This window comes from Helianthus annuus, chromosome 1, assembly GCF_002127325.2.
Source record: "Helianthus annuus cultivar XRQ/B chromosome 1, HanXRQr2.0-SUNRISE, whole genome shotgun sequence".
Classification (NCBI taxonomy): Eukaryota; Viridiplantae; Streptophyta; class Magnoliopsida; order Asterales; family Asteraceae; genus Helianthus; species Helianthus annuus.
In genome coordinates, this window is record NC_035433.2 from 37299433 (window position 1) to 37324371 (window position 24939).

Genomic DNA, 24939 nt, shown 5'->3' on the forward strand with positions numbered 1-24939 from the left:
AGGAGTTCATACTACTACAGCTTGATTCTTCGAGATTCTCTTTCTTCTACTCACTTCTTCTCATACTTTTCTGATTTGAACTGGTTCCTACGGTTGAAATGGCCTGAATTTCGAATATAACGTGTAAAACACAGATATAACAAACCCTAGAAAGAATCAGGTTAAAATTCGAACTAAAAATGGTGAAAATTAGCTAAAAACTTGATTTCGCTTTTACGGTCATCGAAGGGGTTTCGCTTGTAATTGCTTGATTTCGCTTATAAGGACATAAATTTTCTAATTTCGCTCGTAGGAACACAAATTGCTGATTTCGCTCGAGTGTACATCTGATTTCGCTCGAGTGTACATCTGATTTCGCTCGAAGTGCTTCTGTTTGATTTCGCTCATAGGTGATTTCGCTTGAAATCACTGTTTTTCAAAATTTCGAAACTTTTTCTAAGTGTTTGCTGATTTTGCAGGGACGCTCAAGATGGATGACATTTTCTTGAACCCGTTTAGCGACATGTACGCATTTGCTGGAAATTCGGGATATGATACATCTACAAGCAACAACAATGAGAACCCGCCAAATGTCAAGAAGAAATTATCGGATGCTTTGGAGGTTGAAACTGCTTTCGGAACTTACAACAAACCACCGAAGCTGATGGCTATAGAGGAGTATAGTAGGTGGGCAAAGAAATTCGAAGATTGGTTGATGGCTTTTGCGTTTCTGAGCTGGAAGAGTCTCAAAAATGGATATGATAATGGAGGCAAAGAGGGTGAAACTTTATCAACATCTGATGAGATAGAGTCGTTTGTTGCTGAGCAGAAATGTATTGCACTGCTGTTTCAATCTGTTCGTGAAGATATAATCTCTCTGATCGAATACTCTAGTGCAAAAGATCTATGGATAAAGTTAGAAAAGAAATGTTTAGGAAGTACTGAAATCGTGAAAAACAAAAAGAAACTTCTTAGGAAAGAATTTGATTTGTTCGGGTGTTTAAAGAATGAATCGGTTTCAAAAATGATTGAGAGGTTTGGACATCTGAAGCTAGAATTAGCTAGACATGGAATTAAGTATCCTGAAGATGAGCTAGTAGACAAATTGTTCGATTCGTTGCCAGACGAGATGGATTGGCAATATTATGCGATGATGCTGAAAAATACTATCAAAGCGCCAGAAGTGTTGACTGTAGAGTTGCTGATTGAAGAAGACACACAAAGTCAATCACTCATCGTACCAGCAGAACTTGGATTTGTATTATCCAAAGAGCATGATGCCAAAGAACAATTCTCCCAAAACTTCATTTTCTGCTGAGAATATCTCCACAACGAACAAAGAAAGTCAAAGCAGTGAATATCACAGTGGTTATCACAGTGGATCTTCATCAAATTCAAACCAGTCTGATGCAAAGAACTTGTTTCACTGCAACATTGCTGTAGACATGAAGAATGCTCAGAATTTCAGTAAGGAGTCGGCCAAACAGCAGATGGTTTTCCTAGCGTCGGTTTTGGAATCGTATGAAAGCCTTGTAGCTGGGAAGATAGGCAACACTAACCTTACAAAAGAGGACTATGATCAAATAGATCCTGAAGAAATGGAACTAATTGACATAAGGTGGTGCATGGCCAGTGCTGTTCGTCGAGCACAGCGTTTCATGGAAATAATCGGCAGGAAGTCAATTGGTGGACCATCTACCAAGTTGGGGTATGACAAGTCCAAAGTGACATGCTTCAAGTGTAAGCAGAAAGGTCACTTCAAGCGTGAGTGTAGAAACGCGTATGTTGATGAGTCTGAGAACCCGTTCAGGGAAGATTGAAGGCGATATATCATCAAAACAAATCGGAGCCGCCAAGAATGAAGTAGATTGAAGAGAACAAAGAGAAATCTAAAGCTCCTGCGATGATTTATGATGATGAGGGTTATGACTGGAGTGAACTATTACCGGAGGAAGATGCGGTTAGTTACGCCTTCATGGCAAAGAATGAACCTGTTCCGTGGAAAGACAACAGAAATGAAGAACAGAAGTATAATTACAGAAGGTTGTTGGCCACAAACAGAATGATCAGAATATTTGGTATCTTTTCGGAGGCAAAAAGAGCAAATAGATGGGATCCAGATAGGGAGTGTTATCTTGACCCATATGGAAACATTGCTATTGATCACAACACTCTTGATTTAGAGGCCATAATCAAAGAGTTAAAAGATGAAGATGATTATTGGCAGAATAAATGGTGGGGAACAGGAGATGAGAAAGAGAAAGAAGAGAAAGAGAAGAAGGAGAAAGTAGAAGAAGAGAAGTCAAAGAAAGTTGATACTGGGATCATTGACACTACTCAGGAGTTGACTGCTGAAAATCTCGGAAAGATGGCTGACAAGGTGCTGGCAGCTAAGGCAATTGAGGTAGATTCTAAATCCGTCTCTGAGTCTAAAAGTCAGGTCAGTTCAAACACGTCAACAACTGAATCAGGTAAGAAAGTTAATGGGGATGTTGATTGCAAAAATTGCATCAAAGAATGCAAATTTTGTAATACGATCACGTATCTCAACGGAAAGAAAGTTGATGATCTGACAGCAAAGGTCAGAAGCGTTGAGAATCAAATTCTTGATCGTGACAAGATGGTTAAAGCTTCAGCTGAACGGATAAAAGAATTATCTAACAAAATTGAAAATGATAAAACTGATCATGAGAGGATTAGGCAAGAAAATGAAAAGTTGGTTCTTGAAAACCGTCAAATCACTGAAAAATTTGAGAAGCTTAAAACCACAATGAAAGATAATGATGATCGAAATGGTAAAACTTATAAAGAAAATGTTCAATTAAAAACTGTGCTTAGATTAAAAGAAGAATCAATCAACCAACAACCAGATGAAATCGCTAAACTGAAACTTAAAGTTCAAGAGGCTGAAATTGAAAATGAGTGAATCCGGTTAAAGCTTAACAGTTACAACTCCGCAAGCTTTGTTCTGCAACACATTGTTCCCAAACCCATCGGGAAAAACAAAGCTGGCGAAGATGTTTATTCTGATGGAACTGGGTGGGTTTTCATAGAGTTCCACCGCCAATTCTGGAAAATTACACGAAAAAGCAATCTGGGTTGGTTGAAATCGAGGAAGAAAATGAAGTTAAACTTCCGGAGAACATTGATGTTACTTTTTCTTCATCATCTGATGATAGTGTTCAGACAGAGATTGTTAAGAGCACAGCTGGAAGTGTTTTGATGTCTGATTCAGCTGAAGATGATGGATGTTTTCTGGACAAATACATTCCGAAACAAAAGTCCAAGAACAACTCAAATGATGAACCTACTCTTGTCATGTACAAGATGTCGGGATCTGATAAGTTGTTTTCGGATTCAGAGTTTCCAAAAGAGAATGTGAATGTGAAAAAGTTAACAAATGTTTTCAAGGTTGTTGAAGTTGAGTTGTCGGAAGTGAACAGTCTGAGTCAAACAAAGACACAAATGAATTTTGAAAAAGATAAATCATACTACAAGAAACCTGTTGTTCCACCACGTTTTTATAATAACAAAAATTGAGACAATTGGTCGGGAGGATATCAGGGTGGTAAGAGTTATCAAAAGAGAAATGTTCAAAACAAGAGGTTTGTTGAAAAGAAAAAGTTTGTGTGCAGTTCGAGTTCACTTGCTGATGAAGAGAAAGAAATTTTTTCAAAATCGAATGAAGAATTTTTTGAAAAGAGAGCTTCACAGGCTCAGTCTGAAGGCACAAGTCGAGTGGTTGATACTCGAACATGCTTCAGATGCAATCAAGTTGGTCACATTGCACGAAAGTGTACCAACGTGAAGTCTAAGACTGAGACTGTGAAGATTCAACAAAAGAAAGTTGAGGTGAAGGGTAAAGCACAAGTGGTTGTTGAGAAAAAGAGTGTGAAAAATGAAAACACCAAAGTGAAAAATGAACCCGTAAAGAAAGTGGTAACTAAAAATGACAAATTTTACAAACGGGTAGCATTATCTCAACAAGTTTGGAAACCTAAAACTGAGAAAAAGATTTCACCTTCTGAGGATTCAATTCCGATTGATTATGATGCAAATTTTCCACCTCTGAAGGCTGAAAATTTTAAAATTCAAATTGCGAGAGTTAAGAGTGTCAAGGTTACACCCAAGACTGATGAGGCTTGGGTGGACACCATGTTTGACAGAACAGTTTGAATTGCCGGAGCTTCCTTGATCGCAAAGCATGAATCGGCATTCTTATTGAAGTTTTAAATCATGTTTGTGATATGTGCAGGATCTTCCGAGATTAGTCTCACGCTGGATTATGGACAGTGGAGCGTCTCGACATATGACAGGGAAGACTACATTGTTGTATGATGTGAAGAATATCAATGGAGGTTATGTTGATTTTGCGGGTAATCAAGGAGGAAGGATTATTGGTGAAGGAACGTTATCCAATGGGATTGTGACGTTTGAGAGAGTTAACTACATTGCTGAGCTGGAGAACAATCTGCTGAGCATCTCGCAGATCTGTGACAGGATGTATACCACTCACTTCACTGATAAAGAATGTTTGATCTTGAAGCCAGGATTTGTTATCCCTAAGGAATGGATTATCATGAGGGCACCAAGAGTTAATGATCTGTACGTGTTGGATATGAGCGTAGCTACTACAACCACGGGTCAGGCTCATTGTTTCGTGTCCAGAGCAACTGAAAAAGAATCGAGATTGTGGCACCGGAAGATGGGACATATACATCTTAGAAAAATGAATCATTTGGTGCACAATGATTTGGTTACAGGAGTTCATGTCAAAAGTTTTTCATCTGGAAGGGGAGTGCATTAGCTGTGTTAAAGGCAAGCAGAAGAAAAAGTCACACCCTACAAAGCAAGTCAATTCAGTCTCAAGACCCCTGGAGAGACTTCACATGGATTTGTTTGGTCCGGTGAATGTCAAGAGTATTACGGGAGATAAATATTGTCTTGTGGTTACTGATGATTATTCCAAATTTTCATGGGTTTCTTTCTTGAAGACGAAAGACGAAACGTTTGACAGTTTGATGGCGTTGTTCAAAAGAATTGAGAATCTGTACCAAAGGCGTATCAAAAGAATTCGAAGTGATAATGGTACTGAATTCAAGAACAGCAAGATGGAAGAATTTTGTGATGAAAGAGGTATATTGCATGAGTTTAGTGCTCCGTACACTCCGTAGCAGAATGGAGTCGCAGAACGTAAAAACTGGACTCTAATAGAGACGGCCAGAACAATGCTCGCAGATTCAAAGTTACCAATTAATTTTTGGGCTGAAGCTGTTTCCGCCGCATGCTATACGCTCAACAGAGTTCTCACTGTCAAAAAGTTCAACAAAACATGCTTTGAGCTGATCAATAATTGCAAACCGAATTTGAAGTATCTTGAACCGTTCGGGTCACCCTGTACTGTTCTAGAGCCTTATGGAAAGTTTGGTCCGAAGTGCATTGAGGGTATATTTGTTGGTTATTCAAGTCCTTCGCGACGTGTCTTTGTTCCAAGTGAGAAGCGGATTATTGAAGCTTCAAATGTTGAATGTCAAGGTTATACTATGCCGCCACAAAATCCAGGAGATTCATGGCGATATCATTATGACAAGTTGTGGGATTCGTTTGACATGAGAGAAGATTCAGAGGAAGATGAAGATTTCTTTGATAAGCTGGATATTTTGCGAGACTATGAGTCGCAGCAAAGGTTCCCAGCTGAGTATTCGAGGCGACCACGGGAAACTTCAAATGACGATGAAGCAGGTCCGAGTAATGCTGGTGAACACGATGATGTCCAACAGAATGAAGTTGCTCAAGATAATCACCTGGATCAGAATGATAATCAAGAATCTGAGAATATGCCGATCTTTGATCATGGAGATTCAGATTCTGAGGGGGAGCAGATTCGGGATTTAAGTCAAATAAACCAAGTGAGTGAACAAGGTGCAAATCAAAATGTTACTAATCTGGAAGGCGATGTGGATGTTCCAAGCGAAGCAATGCCGCGAACTCTTTCATATCATCCAGAGGAGTTGATCATAGGAGAATTGCATTCAGGCGTTCGCATGAGACGTCAAATTGACCAGGGCCTTACATGTTTTTACTCTACAGTAGCACCTTTACAAACTGAATTTTCATTAAGTTGTTTCATTTCGCAGATCGAACCGCGAACTTACAAAGAGGCGCTTACTGAAGACTCTTGGGTCATTGCGATGCAAGAAGAATTGAGTCAGTTTGAAAAGTTGGGAGTGTGGAAGTTAGTGGATTTGTCGGATGGTCAAAGGAAAATCAATACGAAATGGGTATTTAAGTGTAAGAGAGACGACAAAGGAGTTGTTGTAAGGAACAAAGCTCGACTCGTTGTTCAGGGCTTTAGTCAACAGGAGGGGATTGATTTTACTGAAGTCTATGCTCCTGTGGCACGACTAGAGGCAATCAGAATTTTCCTTGCATTTGCGTCTTGGAAGAACTTCAAAGTATATCAGTTAGATATAAAATCGGCGTTTCTTTATGGGAAGGTTAAAGAGGAGGTTTATGTCGGTCAGCCGCCGGGCTTCACCGATCCAATCCACAAAAACAAGGTCTACTTGCTGGACAAAGCGCTGTATGGTTTACATCAGGCCCCGAGAGCTTGGTACGAGACTTTGTCTCAACACCTACTAGCCAACAGTTTCATACGTGGAAAAGTGGATGCCACTCTCTTCACTAAAGAGGTCGACGGACATCTTCTGATAGTTCAGATTTATGTGGACGATATAATCTTTGGGTCGACGAATGAGAATCTATGCAAAGATTTCGAACAGGTGATGAAGCAAAAATTCGAAATGTCATCAATGGGGGAGATGAAATTCTTTCTGGGTCTACAAGTTGAACAACTACCTGAGGGAATTTTCATTCACTAGACGAAGTACGTGCATGATATTCTAGAGAAATTTGGAATGTCAAGTTCTACTCCAGCTGCTACCCCACTTGCAACAAATCATGGGATTCACCCAGATCTCACCGGAGACAGGGCTGATGAAACGTTTTATCGATCCATGATAGGTTCTTTGATGTACCTAACTGCTTCACGTCCTGATATCATGTACCCAACGTGCCTCGCAGCAAGATATCAATCTAACCCGAGAGCTTCGCACATGATTATTGTGAAGAGGATATTACGCTACCTGAAAGGAACTCCTACATTAGGGTTGTGGTATCCTAGGACAGGCGACTTTACGCTCGAAGGGTATTCCGATTCGGATTTCAGATGTTGCAAAGTCAATTCAAAATCAACAACTGCAGGATGCCAGTTCTTTGGACCTAGATTGGTTACCTGGCAGTGTAAGAAACAAACGTCTGTGGCGCTATCTACATGTGAAACAGAGTACGTTTCTGCTAGCAGTTGCTGCTCTCAGATCCTGTGGATACAGCAACAGATGCTGTGGATACAACAACAGATGCGTGACTACGGTTTGCAGTTTCTTAACACACCTCTTTTTGTTGATAATGAGGCCGCAATAAATATAACAAAGAATCCAGTACATCACGCTAAAACTAAACATATAGAAATTCGTCATCACTTTATTCGCGATTGTTTCGAGAAAAAGTTGATACGAATTGAGAAAATCCACACTGACGAACAGAAAGCTCATTTACATACCAAAGCTTTTGATAAAAATCGGTTTAAATATTTGTTAAAACTGAACGGTATGAAGCTTCTTTCGGTGTCGGATGACATTATTGGCGTTGATGAGAGTACTGTTGCGGATGAAGATGAGAAACAATCTGCAATGGTTTGTCGATTTTTTACTTGTTTTGGTATTTAGGGGGAGTAGATGTAAATAGTATATTTTCAGAAAATACAAAAACAGTAAAAAATGCAAAAATCCAAAAACAATAGAAAACTGAAAAAGAGCTTGTGTAAAAAGGGAAAATGATAGTACATCTGCTGGGCAATTACAGTATGCTAAAGAATTGTAAAGATTAAATGAGTTAAACAGTCTCACTAATGATGTGTCGATAGGTTTTCGCACATTTAGTAGATTTATTCGGGATATAAACCTTAAAAATTCAAACTTGCGTAATTCGTGGGGAACATTACTTGGATATATAGGTAACCCCTGAAATCTCGTTTGAAAGGTCCCTTATTCTGAGATACTAGGTCTTTATACTCAGTGATATCTGGGGTATTATTTCGGGACTTCTGCTGAATGGAAGTTCTGACCTAGTCCCCGAATAATACTTTCCACATTGCTTGAAATATAGCAACCACCCTCAGCGTAAAAAACGATGAAACATTGCAAAATGCTAATCGTGTGCTGTTGTAACTAAAAGATCCTCTAAAGGGGACACCGAAAAGTCGAAGCCGTCATCTCTCTGCGTATACGGAAGTATCGGCCTGAGCTCTCACGGCCCTCGCAATTTAACCCCTGACAGATATCATCTGTGGTATACTCACCTGTAAGACTGAATATTTGGGATTCTGGATACGGGAGTATATTCAAGAGGTAGGACACATGAATAAGCTAAGTTCATAAGACATCTAAATCGTATCCTGAATAGATTGAAATCTGTGTGAGAATTTAAGATGGATCAGTATATCAACAATCGACGTGAATTGTTTAAGTCTGAGTATGAAATGAAGCTTAACGGTACTTGTAATTTGTTTAAAAAGCTATTATGATTCCCTGACACGCTCACCAAAAATATGTTTGTAAATAGTTTAATTTCTTTAATTTCTGCAATTTAAGTTTCTGTATTTCATTTCTTAGTTTAGAACACTTTATTAAAATCCAAAAAGATTTTTCATTTCTGCTTTATTTTTGACAAACCAAAGTCGAGAGTTAATCGTTGGATTCTCGAAGATTGAAGCAGATGCAGGAAAAGTTCTGAGCTGAAGAATGAGGAGAGCTTACTTTGTCAGAGTTTGAGTGACTTACAAGTTAAAACAAGTTCGTTAATTTTATGCTTGTTATTTTCAGAAAAATGTTTGACAATATTTTACAAAATCAGTCTGTATTGTTAAAAGATCAACCAAGGTCATTAAATTGGACTTGGTAGATTAATTGAGTAATCAGGGTCATTAACTTGGACCTGAATACTTGAGTGGATTTCTAGAACTGATAGACTGTGTGTTTTTGTAAAAAGATAAGTTTGTAATGTTTGATGTTTGAGACACAGGTTTTGGACTTCATCATTCCCATGGGAGCTAATTGTCAAAGTTTGAACCAGATCAAGACCTCAGATACTAGCATACTGAGAAGGGGAGTCTGTGAAATGGGGAGTCTGGATCAACAGTCAAAGGGAAGTTTGAAGATAGAGCCAGGAAGTGATCTTGAACCTGTGAAGATAGAGTTTTTACAATGAGAAGATAGAGTTGGAGAAAAGACCAAGACTGAAGACTCGGAGCTGAATACTTCGTCAACATCCAAGGGGGAGTCTGTTGGTGCATGAAATGTCTGTTGACTACGTTTGTATTGAGTCTTAGGTCTAGATAGATTGTACGGAGTCGAAAAACAGGTTTTGAGATGTTAGAGATGATTTCGCTCATAATGACATAGGTGTCATTAGAAGCGAAATCATGTAGTTGCTATTTCGCTCTTGTGTACATAGTTTGTAGGGGATTTCGCTCATAGTTACATAGGGGTTTCGCTTTTAGAGTCACATGGGATTTCGCTCATACGGTAAGAGCGAAATCAGCTGCACTATATAAACCCATGTGTGATTTCATTCTGTAACCATTGGAGCGAAATCAGGTCATGCTATAGGTGTCGAAACTCTGTCAAAATCTACTCAGAAAGCATTAATAGAGAAGGAAATTGAAAGGAAAAGCTGTTGTTACTTTGTCTACACTGATTCCGCCTTTGTACGCAAAGATGAACTGCCTTAACTGACTTTTTCGGGTTATAGAACGGTCCAACATTTCTAATTTAGGATTTGATAAATCTAAAGTTGTCTGTTTTCGTTGCAGGGAGAAAGGTCACTTTAAAAGAGAATGCAAAAATCAAGAGACTAGTGGAGCAAAGAATCCGTTTGGAAAGGATGATTACTATCGGAAGGCTATATATCAGCAAATCACTCATCAACCACATCAACAAAAGGAGTCACAAATTGCACATGGGAAAATGATTGAAGATGCCAACAAGAAAGCCTATTTTGGTATCATTGATCAAGATGATGAAAAGTTGGCTCCAGGATTTAGCTGGGATCATTATTTGGATGAGAATAGAGAGTTTAAAGCTTTTATCGCTAAAATTGTTCAAAAGCCAGAATTGTTGAAGGAATGGATAGCAGTGTTATCTGATGAAGAGAAAAGTGAAGATGAAGGATCCGTTTCATCAGAAAACAGTTCATCAGAGACAAGTGATGATGAGGAGGAGATTGAACAGATAAATATTGGAAAAACTCAGTTATCTTTTGACAGTTTTGAATTTTACTTTGCAGATAAACTGAAGAAACTCAAAGAGAGAAAAGCCGCAAAAGAGATAAAAGAAACCAAGATTGTTGAGAAGATAGTTGAAGTTGAAAAGATAATGGAAGTAGAGAAGATTGTGGAGGTCGAGAAGATTGTTGAAGTTACAAAACCATGTCTTACATGTTCAGAATCTTGCAAACAATGTGAAGAAAAAGACAAGAGGTTTAGTGAATCAGAAAAGTTGAAAGAAAAGTTGCTGTTTGATGTGAAGAATTTGAAAGAATCATACGATGTGTTGAATAGAACAGTGAACAGTTTGCAAAAGACAAACACAGAAAGAGAAAAAGCTTTGAAAATGTTGAATGCAACTATGATGTCGAAGCAGAAAGAAATAAATTTCTACATCGAAGAATGTGCGAAATGGAAGCAAGAGTTGGATGGAGAAAGAGTTGAAAACAAAAGAATCAGATGATTACTAAGAAGTTATACAAGTTCTGATTACTTAATTGACAGAATTTATCCTACTGTTGCAGGTTTTGAGGCGTTTAAAGATGAAGAAAAGAAGCCTGAGAAGAAAAAGGATACTGGTAAGAAACAGAATGTCTGTTATAATAGGTGTCCACCTCCGATATGGGAAGGGTACTCGCCTAGGAAACCAAATGAGGAACAAGTAAAAAAGGCAGTCAATATAAAGTTAGAGTCCGAGTTAACCGATGTATTACCCGACAACATTGACATCACATTCACATCGCCCGACATAGATCATGAGTCAGAATTAATAAAAAGAGTTGTCGATCAGGTGTTGGATAAGGATGAGGAGTCAGAGTCTAAGTCCGAGTCTGAAAGTTCGTGTTTGTCAGTCGAGAGTTCGAGTTCGTCCGAAAAGAGTTCAAAATCGTCGGGAAAACGGGTTTATAGTAAAGAATTTTTGTTGTCAAAATCTAATTTGAATGACGAAACGTTTGAAGTTGCATATACTTTGAATGATTCTGACAAATTATATTTTGATAAAGAGTTTCCAATAAGAGGTGTTAGAACTAAATTGATTAAAAAGGTTTTCAAACTAACAGAAATTAATATTTCTGAAATAAAAGATTTAAATCTTACTGAAAAACATAAAAGATACACATCAAGAGTTCAACAAAGGATAAACAAGAAAATGGGTTGCAATTATGGTTCAAACTTTCAAAAGAAACCAAACCATAATGGTAATTACAAAAAGAAAGGATTAGGTTTTATTCCACCAGAAAATTATAAAAATGAGAAAATTTCTAAAAATACAAAATTTGTTTCAGGACCATCTGCTGAGGAGGAAAAGAAGAGATCACTCTGGAGACAATCAAATCAAGAATTTCATGCTGAGAAGAAGAAGAATGAAGTTCCTAAAAAAGAAACAAGAACCTGTTTTAGATGTAATGAAATTGGTCACATTGCCTGGAACTGTCCCAAAGCAACCAACATAAAACAGGAAGTTTCAGAAAAACTCAAAGAAGTAGTTGTTGATAAAACTGAACTACCAACTGAAAAATTTAAAGTGTTTAAAAATTCAACATATGAAGTTGGTAAGTGTTCGAAGAGATTTTACAGAAGAAGTGTGAAGCTTGACAACCAAAAGCGGGTTGTTAAGAAATCTGAAGTAAAATCTGGCGATGAATCTGATTCCACAAAATCAGAGGAGCCAAATGTTGTTAAAAAGAGTGAAAATTCAGTTCCTTCAATGGATGATGAGAACTTTCCACCACTGAGGACTGAAAATTTTAAACGAAAAATTGGGAAAGTTGAGATCTCGAATCAATATTATTCTGAAACGGATGAATTTGATGTCGAGAAGACATTTAATAGAAATGTTAAGAAAATTTTTGGAAAGATGATCGATAGGAAGGTTAAAGGGGTAAAAGAATTTTATGCTACAAAGAAGGCAACTTACACCCCAACTACTGATGAATTGATTTCACCCAAGGCTGGTCAGGCTTGGGTGGACATTTTCTTTGCTTGAAAAACCTGACTTGCCGGAGATCCCAAGTTTTTAATCGTGGATCAGGAATCGGCATCTTTCTTAAAATCTGTTTGAGTAAAAGAATCTTAAAAGTGTTAAATTTTACAGGTTGTGAATTGCCGGAGCTTCCAGATTGGTAAGTGTGAAGCAGAAATCGGCATCTTGATTGGTAAAATGGTTTGTGTAGATGTTTATTCCTACATGTGGATAAATGTTTTTAATATACTTACAAGTGGTAAGAAGTTGGATCTTACAAGTGATTCGTCAAGGTCATTAGTTTGAACTTGATGTAATCCTCATATATGTGATTAAATGAAGAAGATGATGAACCAATCCCTACAAGTGATAAAATCAACTAAACTTATTTTCCGGAAAAATCATTTTGATTAAAACAAACTTAAGTGTTTTGAAATCATAATGAGAAAATAGTTTGTTGAAAGGGGGAGTTCTGATTGTTTATGCCAAGTGGATGGCGATTTGAGGTGATTTGATATCGGTTGTCATGTTTCTGTACAGTTTGTTTTCAATTTTCTTTAATGTGTTTGCATTTTAGGGGGAGTAGAAAATTTCAGAAAAATCCAAAAACATTAGAAAATTTGAAAAATACAAAAACATGATAAAATGCAAAAATGAGTTTGTTGTAAAAAGGAGGAAATGATAGTACATCAGTAGACAGTTACAGTATGCTAAAGAAATAGCGTTAAACGGTCTCACTGATGATATGCCTATAGGTTTTTACACATTTAGTAAGCTTTTTCGGGATATAAACTTAAGTTCAAACTTGTTTATTTTGTGGGGAACACTACTTGGATATATAGGTAACCCCTGAAATTTCGTTTGAAAGATCCCTCTTTCTGAGATACTAGGTCTTTATGCTCAGTGATATCTGGGGTATTATCCCGGGACTTCTGATTTTGCGGAAGCAATGGCCTAGTCCCGGAGAATACTTTACGCTTGCTTGAAATAAAAGCCTGCCCTCAGTACAAAAAATGATGAAACATTGAAAAATGCTAATCATGTGCTGTTGTAAAAAAGATCCTCTAAAGGGGACCCACCAAAAGTCGAAGCCGTCATCTCTCTACTGAACGGAAGTTCCGACCTGAGCTCTCACGGTTCTTCGCATTTAACCCCTTACAGATATCATCTGTGGTATACTCACCTGTAAGACTGAATATTGGGATCTGGATACGGGAGTATATTCAAGAGGTGGGACACATGAATGGTTTAAGTCCTTAATACACCTAATTTATATCCTGATTCAGTTGAAATTTGTGTGAAAATTTAAGTGGATCAATATATTGGCAATCTAAGTGAACTGTTTAATTCTTAATGTGTAACTAAGCTCAATGGTACTTGTGACTTGTCAAAAACTGATATGATCCTCTTACACAAACTCACAGAAATATTGTCTGTAAATATTTCTTTACTGCATTTCATATATAAAAATCCAAAAAGATTTTAGTGTGTTTTAGCATAAATTTTGAAAAATACAAAAAGATTTTCGACAACCGATATTGAAAAGCTGATTTTCAAAATTCCGAGTGCTAAACATGATGACCATTTTGTGATGGGGAGTTTGTTCTTAAACAAATAGGTTTTTATCAAATCTTCAAGTGGTTCATCAGGATTTTCATTAACAAATCATTTAGGATAATTTGAGGGAGAGTTTGAGTTGGTATATACATTTTTGTTCTAAATTGAAAAATGTTAAATTGTAAATCTTACTTTGAGGTAGAGATTGTGCAGATAACCTGAGCTGGATGAAAGCCAGGTCACGATCTTGGAAGAACAAAGTCAAAGCTGAGTGTTAGTAGAGCCAGGTTGATCGATCTTGAGAAGCTTGAGCTTGAAGAACCAGGTTTCGATACCTGAAGACTTTGTGGATAAAGAATGAGAGCCAGATTATGATCCTGAAGCAGATGATGCTGATGAACTTAAGGAATGCCAGCACATTGTTAGGGGGAGTCTGTTGATGTTGATTGGAAAGAAAAGCCCAAAGACTGATAAAGACTGAAGATGAAAAGACTCGACACTGAAGACTCGTCAACATTTGAGGGGGAGTCTGTTGGTGCATACATCTGTCGACTTCATCTTGTATCGAGTCTTACACTAGATTTGTTAGATCAAGTCACGTAGTTCAGGAAAATAGAGTTTTAGAGATGATTTCCCACGAAATGTTGATTTCCCACGAAATAGACATGGCACTTTCGTGGGGAATTAGAATCATTGCATTTTCGTGGGGAATCAGAAACCCTATAAATAGGGAGTTTAGTCATTTCATTTGTAACTTCTCCCATTCCAGCAGCAAAGCTCTGCTGAAGTGTCTACAGGTCTGTAAACGTGTCATATCAATAAACAAGACGGTTAAACTACTTTCTAGTGTAAATCAAGCTGAACCGACACCAAAACGTCTGATTCCGCCTCTCGTTTTGGTCTAGAACTCTTCTGAAAGACTCGTTTTGGTCGTTACTCGATCCTACAAAATCAATGATTTTTCTTATGGCTGCAATATTGCCAAAATATATTAGATGCTTACTATTAGCCAAGATCAGTACAATATGAACGTTGGGAGATCTTAGTGGTTCCATGTATTAAACCTTCATACTGGCCAGGCATGAAAGCAATCTATGGGACACACTAAGATACTGCCAATTATCATATGGCGCTTCTATCAAACTAAGTTTGGCATTCGTAGTTGCTAAAAATCAATGAAATAAAAATCATTGTCGTACTCAAGCTAGAGAAATTTGCTGGCGAGAGTTGTCGAACTTATATAATATAATATACCCAAATGGGTTTGAATAATTGAGTTCCAAGACTCGAGATTATATGCTTTAAGCATAGATCAGAAAAAGTGATTCCTTTTTCTGCTTATTCTCTAGAATGAGAGAATTTTTGAATCAAAGAATAGAATTTGGTGCAAAAGTGCACGGATATCCTTGTCATGATACGGCTTTCCATTGTTGTTGCTGTTTCATTTAGCTGGTGAGATATCACCGGAATGTCTATTAAATATGATAGACTTCAGATAAATGATATTAGGATATAACAAGAATATCAAAAGATATATCATCAGGTGACGAGGTTGAGCATCCTCGTATCGGAGTCATCGTCTCCAAAACAATGTAGTTCACCATATGGAACTTCAAGCTACTCAATGGTAGAGATCCTCGAGTCCGCGACCCATTATAGATTCTTCATCTTGTTCACGACATAATGGCGGTATAAAATTAATAACTACTATTTATAATAAATGTAGTCTTATATTCAGGTCTAGACTTGGAGTTTTTAAGGAATCTGCATTTGTGATATTTGAGATTAGACACAATAGACTAGTGTCTAATTCACTCAAACTGTAGCTCTGATACCAACCTGTCACACCTCGATTCCCGGTGGGCCTGGATGGGTATAGTCGTGACGGTTGGATAACAGTTATCATAATATAATAATATGCAGCGGAAGTATTAGAGTGAACATATAAAATTCAATAAAGCTTGAATACATAAATGTATTACAAGCATTTGATACAAGCTCACAGGCAGGATCTAAATAAACATTGCTTTAGACATCATAGGTGTTAAGCATCAGGAGTTGCAAATTCTTTAGCCTTCATTCTAGCCGACCCGTATTCCTAGCCTATAATAAGGTTCAGTACCTGCGGTTTAATCTTTTGAAAATACGTCAGCCAAAGCTGGTAAATACAATTAACTGACTCTTTGGAAAACAGTTTTTCGAAAAGAGTTTTATACATAGAGAAAACCCGTAGGTGATCTTTTAAATATTTCTTGGGATTTATTCTTGTTACCAGATTTATATACTTGAATAACCCATTGGGATGTCCGGACACGATTTCATTAACCCCCAATCAATTCAATTATCAAGTAAATGGAATAAACCGGATTCTTACATTTTTGCGCAATCATAGGCGACTTACTTATGCAATACCCGCTCCAAGTGGCATAATTGCCATCCCAAGTTTACACTAAAATAAGTCAAGAGTATTTACCTTTTTGCTAGCTTCTAATTAATAAGACTATATTTAGCAAAATGCCACAAGTCTAAGTATTATTGACCCAAGTCCGATTATCTGGGGGGGGGGGTTACTATAGTCTGGAATGAACAAATTTGTTATCTGTTAGAATGTATACGGGCCAAAGGTAGTCCCTTTAGATATGGCCCGATACTTAAGAATAGGTTCGCTAGATTAAGCGTATACCGTATAGAATGTGATTTGAACCCAACAAGTATTAGGACTTATATAATATGGGTAAACATAATACACTCTGGATTTTGTAGTGAAAATGATAAGGTTAAACCCGTTTTGGTAAACTTATGTAAACTAGTTTCATAAGTCTAACCGTACGCGTATAAGCGATATCGGGTAATCGAATGAGTCATGAACAAGTTCCATATTCCAATACACTTTAAACAAGTTATAATATCAGTAGGATATCAACTTGTATGCCCGTTAAGGTTTTAAAATCAAACTATGCCTCATAAGGGAGTTTTGGTCATTTAGCGACGTATAAAAGGAACTTGCGTATAATCTAATGTTACGACCATAAGAATTTTGTGAAAACACTTTATTTATAATATAATATAATATCAATAGGATATCAAACATATGTTTGTTTAATAGTTTAAGACCAAACTATGCACCGTAGGGGTATTTTGGTCATTTCACACATAGTTTTTAAAGCTAATTTGGGATTCTGAGTTTATAACATGTACCTACTGTAAAAAAAATTTAAATGAGTTATAAAATCAGCAGGTAACAAGTCTTGGTTGGTAAATATGGTTTAAAACCATACTATGTGCCGTAAAGGCGTTTAAGTCGTTAATTGACGGTATTTGCGAAGTTTTATGAAAACTGATGTTATCACCAGGTTTATATGGCCAAGATATGTTACTTAGTATAACACATCAGTTGGTAAAGAGTTCTGTGTGAAGATTATGCTTTAAAACCATTTTATGTGCCATAGGGGCGTTATCGTCATTTAAGAACGTAATATAAGAACGTGTATATAAACTCAGTTTATAAACTGACTTGATATCCCAAAATATCCTAATTATGATATTAAATCAGTAGGTAATGAGTTTGGTATAAGAAATTACGTTTAAAACCGCTCTATGCGCCGAAAGGTCATTTCGGTCACTTTAAAGCGTAATTTACGATATTATATGAAAACTCGGTTTATGATCAGGTTTGTAACATCAAAATATGTTAAACATGTTAACATATCAGTACCTAAGTCATTTGCAAGTTTATTGGTGTTTAAAACCTCATTTTTAATAAAAAGGGCAAAATAGTCAAAGTTTGGCATATTAACGGAAACTTGCATAAAACTCAGATTACTATTACGATCGTATAATATAACCTCAAAGGGTTATGCTACATCATATTATGATCATAAAGGAACCTTAAATCAGTAGCATACTAGTCTAATTTGGTTCATAATCGAAAGTCAAAGAACAAGTCAAACTTCACGACTTTCGGTTGCAAACCGACCCTAAAACTAGAATTGACGAGCCGAACATGTTTACACATGTTCTAATAATTATTACCAAGTTGTTTATGTGTTAAAACATATTTTAGAACACCTTTAAACTCATATCGTAATTATTTCAAAATCTGATCCGTTGACTTTTTAAAGCATTAATATGTTGACTCTTCAATTGACCAAGCAAACGTGATTCTTAGGAGGTGCCCTTTTGAGGGATTAACACCTACCTAATTATGATCACGTAGCCATGTTCATTGCGAACAATGGCTGGACCCTTAAGGTCTAAATCGAAAGTCAAAGTGTTTATCGAAAACGCTTGACTTTCGGCTTTAAAAGCCTAATAAATGAACAAGCCACGAAAGGAACACTTACAAGTGGTCCTAGGGACTGAATAAAACTCAAAGGAAGTTCCCAATTGCTCAGGATCCTCCAAGTATGAGAGATAGAGGGATTTCAAGAAGAGGTGCAAGTTGAACAATGAACTTATGCACCTATTTATAGTTTTTGAGAATCAATTTGATCATGCCAAGTATTTAGAGGCTTCTTAGGATGTTAACAAGTGTCTTGACAGGTGTCTAAAACCAGCTAACATCCCATAGAATCGAATTGAACTAGTTATGGTTGTTTGTTTAGGCTGCAAGTCATGAACAGAAATAAAAATAGAAATCTGTTGTTGTTAAGGCCTGGCGGCCCGCGAAGGGACCCGCCCACCCGGTCGCGGCCCGGGACGCTTCTTCGACCCAGCCAAACATATTTCATCTTTTGACCTGTGACACCTGTGTCTCTACGACCATCATACAAATGCAAATCCAATGAAATCTTGTATTTCGTTTAAGGAGTTTGTACAATTCTATGTGACTTTTGCACATATCAATCCTAGTTCAATTTCAAGCTTTAAATCGCTTTTTGGAAAGTTATACACGAACTGATGCGTAAACGTAATCAGTTTAATGCGACAAACACCCCGAAACAGTGACATAGGCTTAACATACCTTAAATAACCTTTACATAACTTAGAAATAAGTTTTGGAGGGTTTGGTGTGTCGAAATCAAGTTTATTCGATCGCAAGGACTATTTACGACAAACTGCGAAAGTATGCCGATTCGTATAATTACGAACATTCCGGAACTTGATCATAAGCTAAACATACCCTAAATATCCTTTACATTGCTTAGAAATAGGCTTTGAGAGGTTCGGTATGCGAAAATATGCTTATTTGATCAATAGGGACTAAAAGCGTCAAAAAGTGCATAAGTTTGCATTTACGCGCATATCTTACGTTCTGAACATATCCGGACATCCAAAAATTCCTGTAATCATTAAAATATTTTATTTTAGTGATTGGAATGCAAAAATACCATTCATCACGTAATTTGGATCGATTTCGCGTTCGTTACGACTTCCGTCGTAATTAACCGAACAACGTGATCGTACGACCAAACGAACCGACATCCGAGATATTTTCAAGCATGTTTCAAGTCCGCTATGCTTTAACATCCTTGTAGAGTCTTGAAAATGGGTTAACGGGGTTTAAACGCGTCGAAAATGGCTTAAACATGCTGCAGGGACCATTCTTGCCAATTTGTGAAAGTTCTGGCACAGGTGATTGGTGGCGTCGCGCGACGGGGTACCCCCTTTGCTGTGGTGCGAGGCGATGAGTGCTTTTTGATAGAAAGTCTGTTTTCAGCAACTGGCTTGAACATGAGGGTCTTTTATGCAATTTTCTCAATACCTTAGGCTGGTTTTTGGATTCCCATTGTATTTGAAGCCATGTTCCACAAGTGTATAGCCAAGATTGATCCTCATAACACATGGAATGATCTTGTTAATCCAAGCTTACTATAAATAGACATGGGTTTCTCATTCATTTCTCACACAAATTGAATCAATTCTGCTCTAAGTTGAAGCTTATGCTTCAAACCTGAGTATTTTGGTTCAGTTCTTCCTTGCTTGGACCTTTTATAAGCTTCTTTCATGCTTTTATGCTTTTCAAGCATGAAAGTCAAACAGTGTTTGACTTTCTGCTTTGACCTCGAATTGGTCAACATAAAGTTCGTTTGAACTTTGCAACGTGAGCGTAATCACGATGGTTATAGTCCCTTGTGACTATACCTACTGATTACCACGTTGATTAGTCGAAGTGACGAGTCAAAGTTTCGGTCAAAATGCGTATTTATGCGCATTTTGCAACGAAGCTATTTTCGGGTATCAAAACACTTTGTTTTGATATCAAACCTGTTTTCTAACTTAGTTAAACATGTTGAACTCGTCACTTTTAGTCTAGTGCTTGTATAGGGTCGTAAGCCAAGCGGTCTTAACAAGCGCTTAGACTTTCGAACCCGACTCGTTGGTCGATCGTTAGAATCTGACCAAGCATATTTTGTGACCATAGTTGTATAGGGAATAACCTTTCAAGGTTATACCTTATGGTCACTTAGTTTAATTAGTTGTATGATAGGTAGTTTATATCCCTTAGGAAAATGACCAAAATGCCCTTTTCAAGCATAATTTGATTTTAAGCATATATAACCTAACTTTTGTCACTTAAACTGATTACACAAAATATTTAAACATGTTAGGGCATATAATACTTGTCATAGGACTAGTTAGGCATCTCGAACGCGCATTCGCGTGAATGACGCGTTAAAGTAGCGTAAGCTACCTTAATGAGTCGTAACGGGTCGTAAGCACTTAGGATAGGTTCCGATTTAGAATGTAGGATTTGTTAAACCATATCACATGAGTTCCAATACTCATTTGGTTTACGAGACCTCATTCTACCCGATCTTCCGATTTAGATACCAATTGTTTAAAATAGTGATTGCATACTAAGTGCCACGTGATTCCTTGATTTCCAAGCTTTGTTAGGACACTTACAATCTCAAGTGAGTACATAGTCCCCTCTTTTACGTTTTTAAATGTTTTGAGGTGATACATATGTGCCGATACACTATTTTCATGATTTTGACTATATGATTACACGTGCATAGTACTATCTTTTGACGAATTGAACTATTATCGATGGCTTAAACAACTGATTTCCAAAGTTTGTTAGAACTATTTGTTCATTTATACTATTACTTATACATTCATTAACAATGATTAAGCCGATTGGTAGTACGATATAGCGCTATAGGACTAGACACCCCATTCTTGTTGTATAGAATATCAGAAACCAAATTTTAACCAAATAGAATTTGCCTTTGTGGTATTTCTATAGTCTCTAAAGTGTAGTTTGATGCACTAAGGTTTGAATGTATTACCAAGTCGCGATGTATGGTATATTTCGATATACTACCAACGTGATACTGTTTTGCCAAAGCATAAATTGATATGCTATTGTTTACTAAAGTATAATTTGATATACTACCGACTCTGTTATTTCACAAACTAAAGTATATTTTAATATACTACCAAAGCATAGTTGATGTGCTATTTTCAAATCCAAAGCATAAGTTGATATGTTATTCACAAAACCAAAGTATAATGTAGTATACTACCGATGTCTTTCACTCTTAAACCAAAGTATACTTATGATATACTACCAAATCTATTATTTACAAAACTAAAGTATATTCTAATATACTATCTATTTAACTATTTCATAACTAAAGTATATTCAGATATACTTGTCACACCCCGACCACGTAAAACAACAAACATAGCGGAAACGTCGGGGAGTGTTGTAACAGAATCATTGTTTCACAACCATGGAATAAATAGTTTCATTTTATTAAATCAAATGTATTACATTACATTAGAAATTGAAACAAAACATAAACAAATAGTCTTTCGTTATTATTAAGACACTAAGGCCTCGTCCATTCCTATGTGAGCATACACCAATATCATCATCAAATATCATTAACTATTGTACCTGAAACACATGTGAAAATACGTCAGCATAAACATGCCGGCGAGTACATAGGTTTTATGTGAGTGTCAGATTCATGGCTCGTTTTACATGTTGCAATGCTTATTTAAAAACCTTATTTTGAAAAGTATAGCATTGCGACATAATTAACCAACTCAAATCAAGTTGATTATAATTTATAAAATCTCGTAGCCATGCTTCTTAACTCCAAAAACATTTGTTTAATTAAACCCAGATTGGAAATCATTTTTGAAATAAAAACTCGAATAGTATATATGTATTGTTAGAAAAACCTTGTAGTATAACTTTGTTTTTGATAACCTTGCCCAAGTGATCCAGATAACGCAACGATATATAATGTGTTAAAATCACTTATATATAGGAAGTACCAGCGGCGTATCCACCATGCTTTTAGCACATTACACCCGCCCCGTTACCTAATCACTTCCCTAACCCAACGGTTCAAACAGATTTCAAACGGTTCATGTCAATCAACAGATACAAACGGTTCACACAGTTCAACAGTTACAAACGGTTCACATAATTCAATGGTTACAAACGGCTCACATAATCAAATGGTTACAACGGTTCACATAGTCAAATAGTTACAACGGTTCAAAATGTAATTCAATGTGTCCATATGCTGGATGAGCATATGCAGTAAAATGTAATGTAAAACAATGTACTAAGTATGCACACAATGGACATACATAGCATAAAAACATAATGAAATCATGTACTAATAGTGTACTAATGAACATAGCAACTATATGATATAAAAACATGAAAACATGAAAGTAACAAGTAGGCACATGTGTTTCACCCCAAAACGTTTGAAAAACAGAAAAAGGGGGGGTCTATGTACTCACTTAAGGGTGCTTAGAACTCTTGAACAACAACCAAGCAAAGCTAAAGGGATCACGGAAATCAAACGGCACCTAATATAGGTAACTACATTAATAACCGGACCTAACTCCGAAGATCGGAGAGTATGAGGTTTCGTAAACCAATTGAGTATTGGAACTCATATGATATGGTCTAACAAAGCCTACATACTAAAATGAAACCTAACCTAAGTGCTTACGACCCGATATGACCCGTTTAGGTAGCTTACGCTACTTTAACGTGTCGTTCGCGTAAAACGTGTTTGGAACGCCTAACTAGTCCTATGACAAGTAATATATGCCTTAACATGTCTAATATTATTGTCTAATCAGTTTAGATGTCAAAATTTAGGTTACATATGCTTAAAATGAATTTATGCGTAAAAAGGGTATTTTGGTAATTTTCCTAAGGCATATAAACTACCTATCATACGATTAATTAAACCTAGGTGACCATAAGGTATAACCTCGGAAGGTTATTCCCTATGCTACTATGGTCACTAAACATGCTTGGTCGGATCCTAATGATCGACCAAACGGGTCGTGTTCGAAAGTCTAAGCGGGTGTTTATTCCGCTTGACTTACGACTCTACACAAGCACTAAACTAAAAAGTGACGAGCTAAAACATGTTTCGTTAAGTTGAAAAACAGGTTTGGTATCAAAACAAACGGTTTTTATACATATAAGTAGCTTGGTTACAAAATACGCGAGAAAACGCATTTTGGCCGAAACTACGACTCGTCACTGAGCCTAGATAACGTGGTAATCAGTAGGTATAGTCACTAGGGACCATAACCATCGTGATTATGCTCACGATATGAAGTTCAAACGAACTTCGCGTTGACCATAAATTGGTCAAAGCAGAAAGTCAAACGCAGTTTGACTTTAACGATAAAAACGAATGAAAAGAACGAAAGAATACTTACAAAAGGTCCCCGCAAGCTATGATCCGATTTACTCTTAGGTATGAAGCATAAACTTCAACTTAGAGAGCCAAAATCAGATCATTGTGGGTTTTGCAAGTGAAAGGAGGTGGGTATATATAGGAAATCTAGAACCATTAGGATCGTTCATCGTAAAACGAGCTTCGATCTCATCCGTACACATGTGCCCATGGTTTTGTGAAACCATGGGAGCCCATAGTTTCATTAAAACCATGTGAAAATGAGGGGAACAGCTGGAACAAGCTGGAATTTAGATTTTTCATTTTGGTCCCTTCCTAAGATAACTATGGCAGAATGTCAATTTTGGTCCCTGAACTTCAGAATCTTGCATTTCGGCTCATTTTTGACAAGTTTAAGCCCCGTTAACCTCATTTCAAGGCTCTAAAATGAAGTTAAAGTATAGGGAACTCAAAACATGTTCAAAAATATGTCGGATGTCGGTTCGTTTGGTCGTATGGTTGCGTTGTTCGGTTAATTACGATGGAAGTCGTAACGAACGCAAAAACGATCCAAATCAAGGGATGAATGGAATTTTCTTATGCCAAACACTAAAATAAAATATTTTAATGCTTACATAAATTTTTGGATGTCCGGATGTATTCAGAACGTAAGATATGCGCGAAATGCAAACTTATGCACTTTTTGACGCTTCTAGTCCCTGAATGAACATAAAGTTTATTTTTGCGCACAAAACACCTCAAAGCCTATTTATAAGCTATGTAATGGATATTTAGGGCATATTTAACTTATGATCAAGTTCCGGATTGTTCGTTACAGTTCAAATCGGCATACTTTCGCAGTTTGTCAATTTTAGTCCCTGTAAGCGAACAAACTTGATTTCGGCATACCAAACCATCCAAAACTTATTTCTAAGTTATGTAAAGGTTATTTAAGGTATGTTAAGCCTATGTCACTATTCCGGAGTGTTTGTTGCATTAAACTGGTTATATTTACGCATCAGATCGCGTATAACCTTCCAGAAAGCGATTTAAGGCCCGAAATCGAACAAGAATTGACATGTGCAAACGATACACATGTTTACACAAATCCCAAGTATGAAACCCAATATTTTATTGATTTGGTTTTTGTTTGATGATCGCGGAGGCACAAGTGTCACAGTCTCCCCTACTTTAGGAAATTTCGTCCCGAAATTTATTCGTAGGAGTCTGTCTGTGACTTTGTGTTAAATAACCACCAGAGATATGCAAGGCATAATCCTGTCATTTCCTTAACAGACATTCTTCAGAAACGAAAATGAACGGACGGGGTCATTTTCCTCAACGAGTATTCTTCAGAAGCGGAAATGAAGGAATAAACAAACAGAGATTCATTTCCTCAACGGACAATCTTCAGAAACGAAAACGAACAGACGGAGTCATTT

General features: G+C 36.9%; 1 protein-coding gene across 1 annotated transcript in view; it reads left to right on the forward strand.

Annotated features, from left to right (window-relative positions):
* Positions 1 to 10064: 10064 nt before the first annotated feature.
* The window catches only part of LOC110878236 (soluble scavenger receptor cysteine-rich domain-containing protein SSC5D-like), a 54201-nt gene continuing 39326 nt past the window's right edge, over positions 10065 to 24939 (forward strand). Inside the window, exon 1 of the mRNA XM_022126536.1 lies at positions 10065 to 10348. Within this exon, the coding sequence (XP_021982228.1) occupies positions 10065 to 10348 (284 nt within the window). The remainder of the gene's footprint in view (positions 10349 to 24939) is intronic.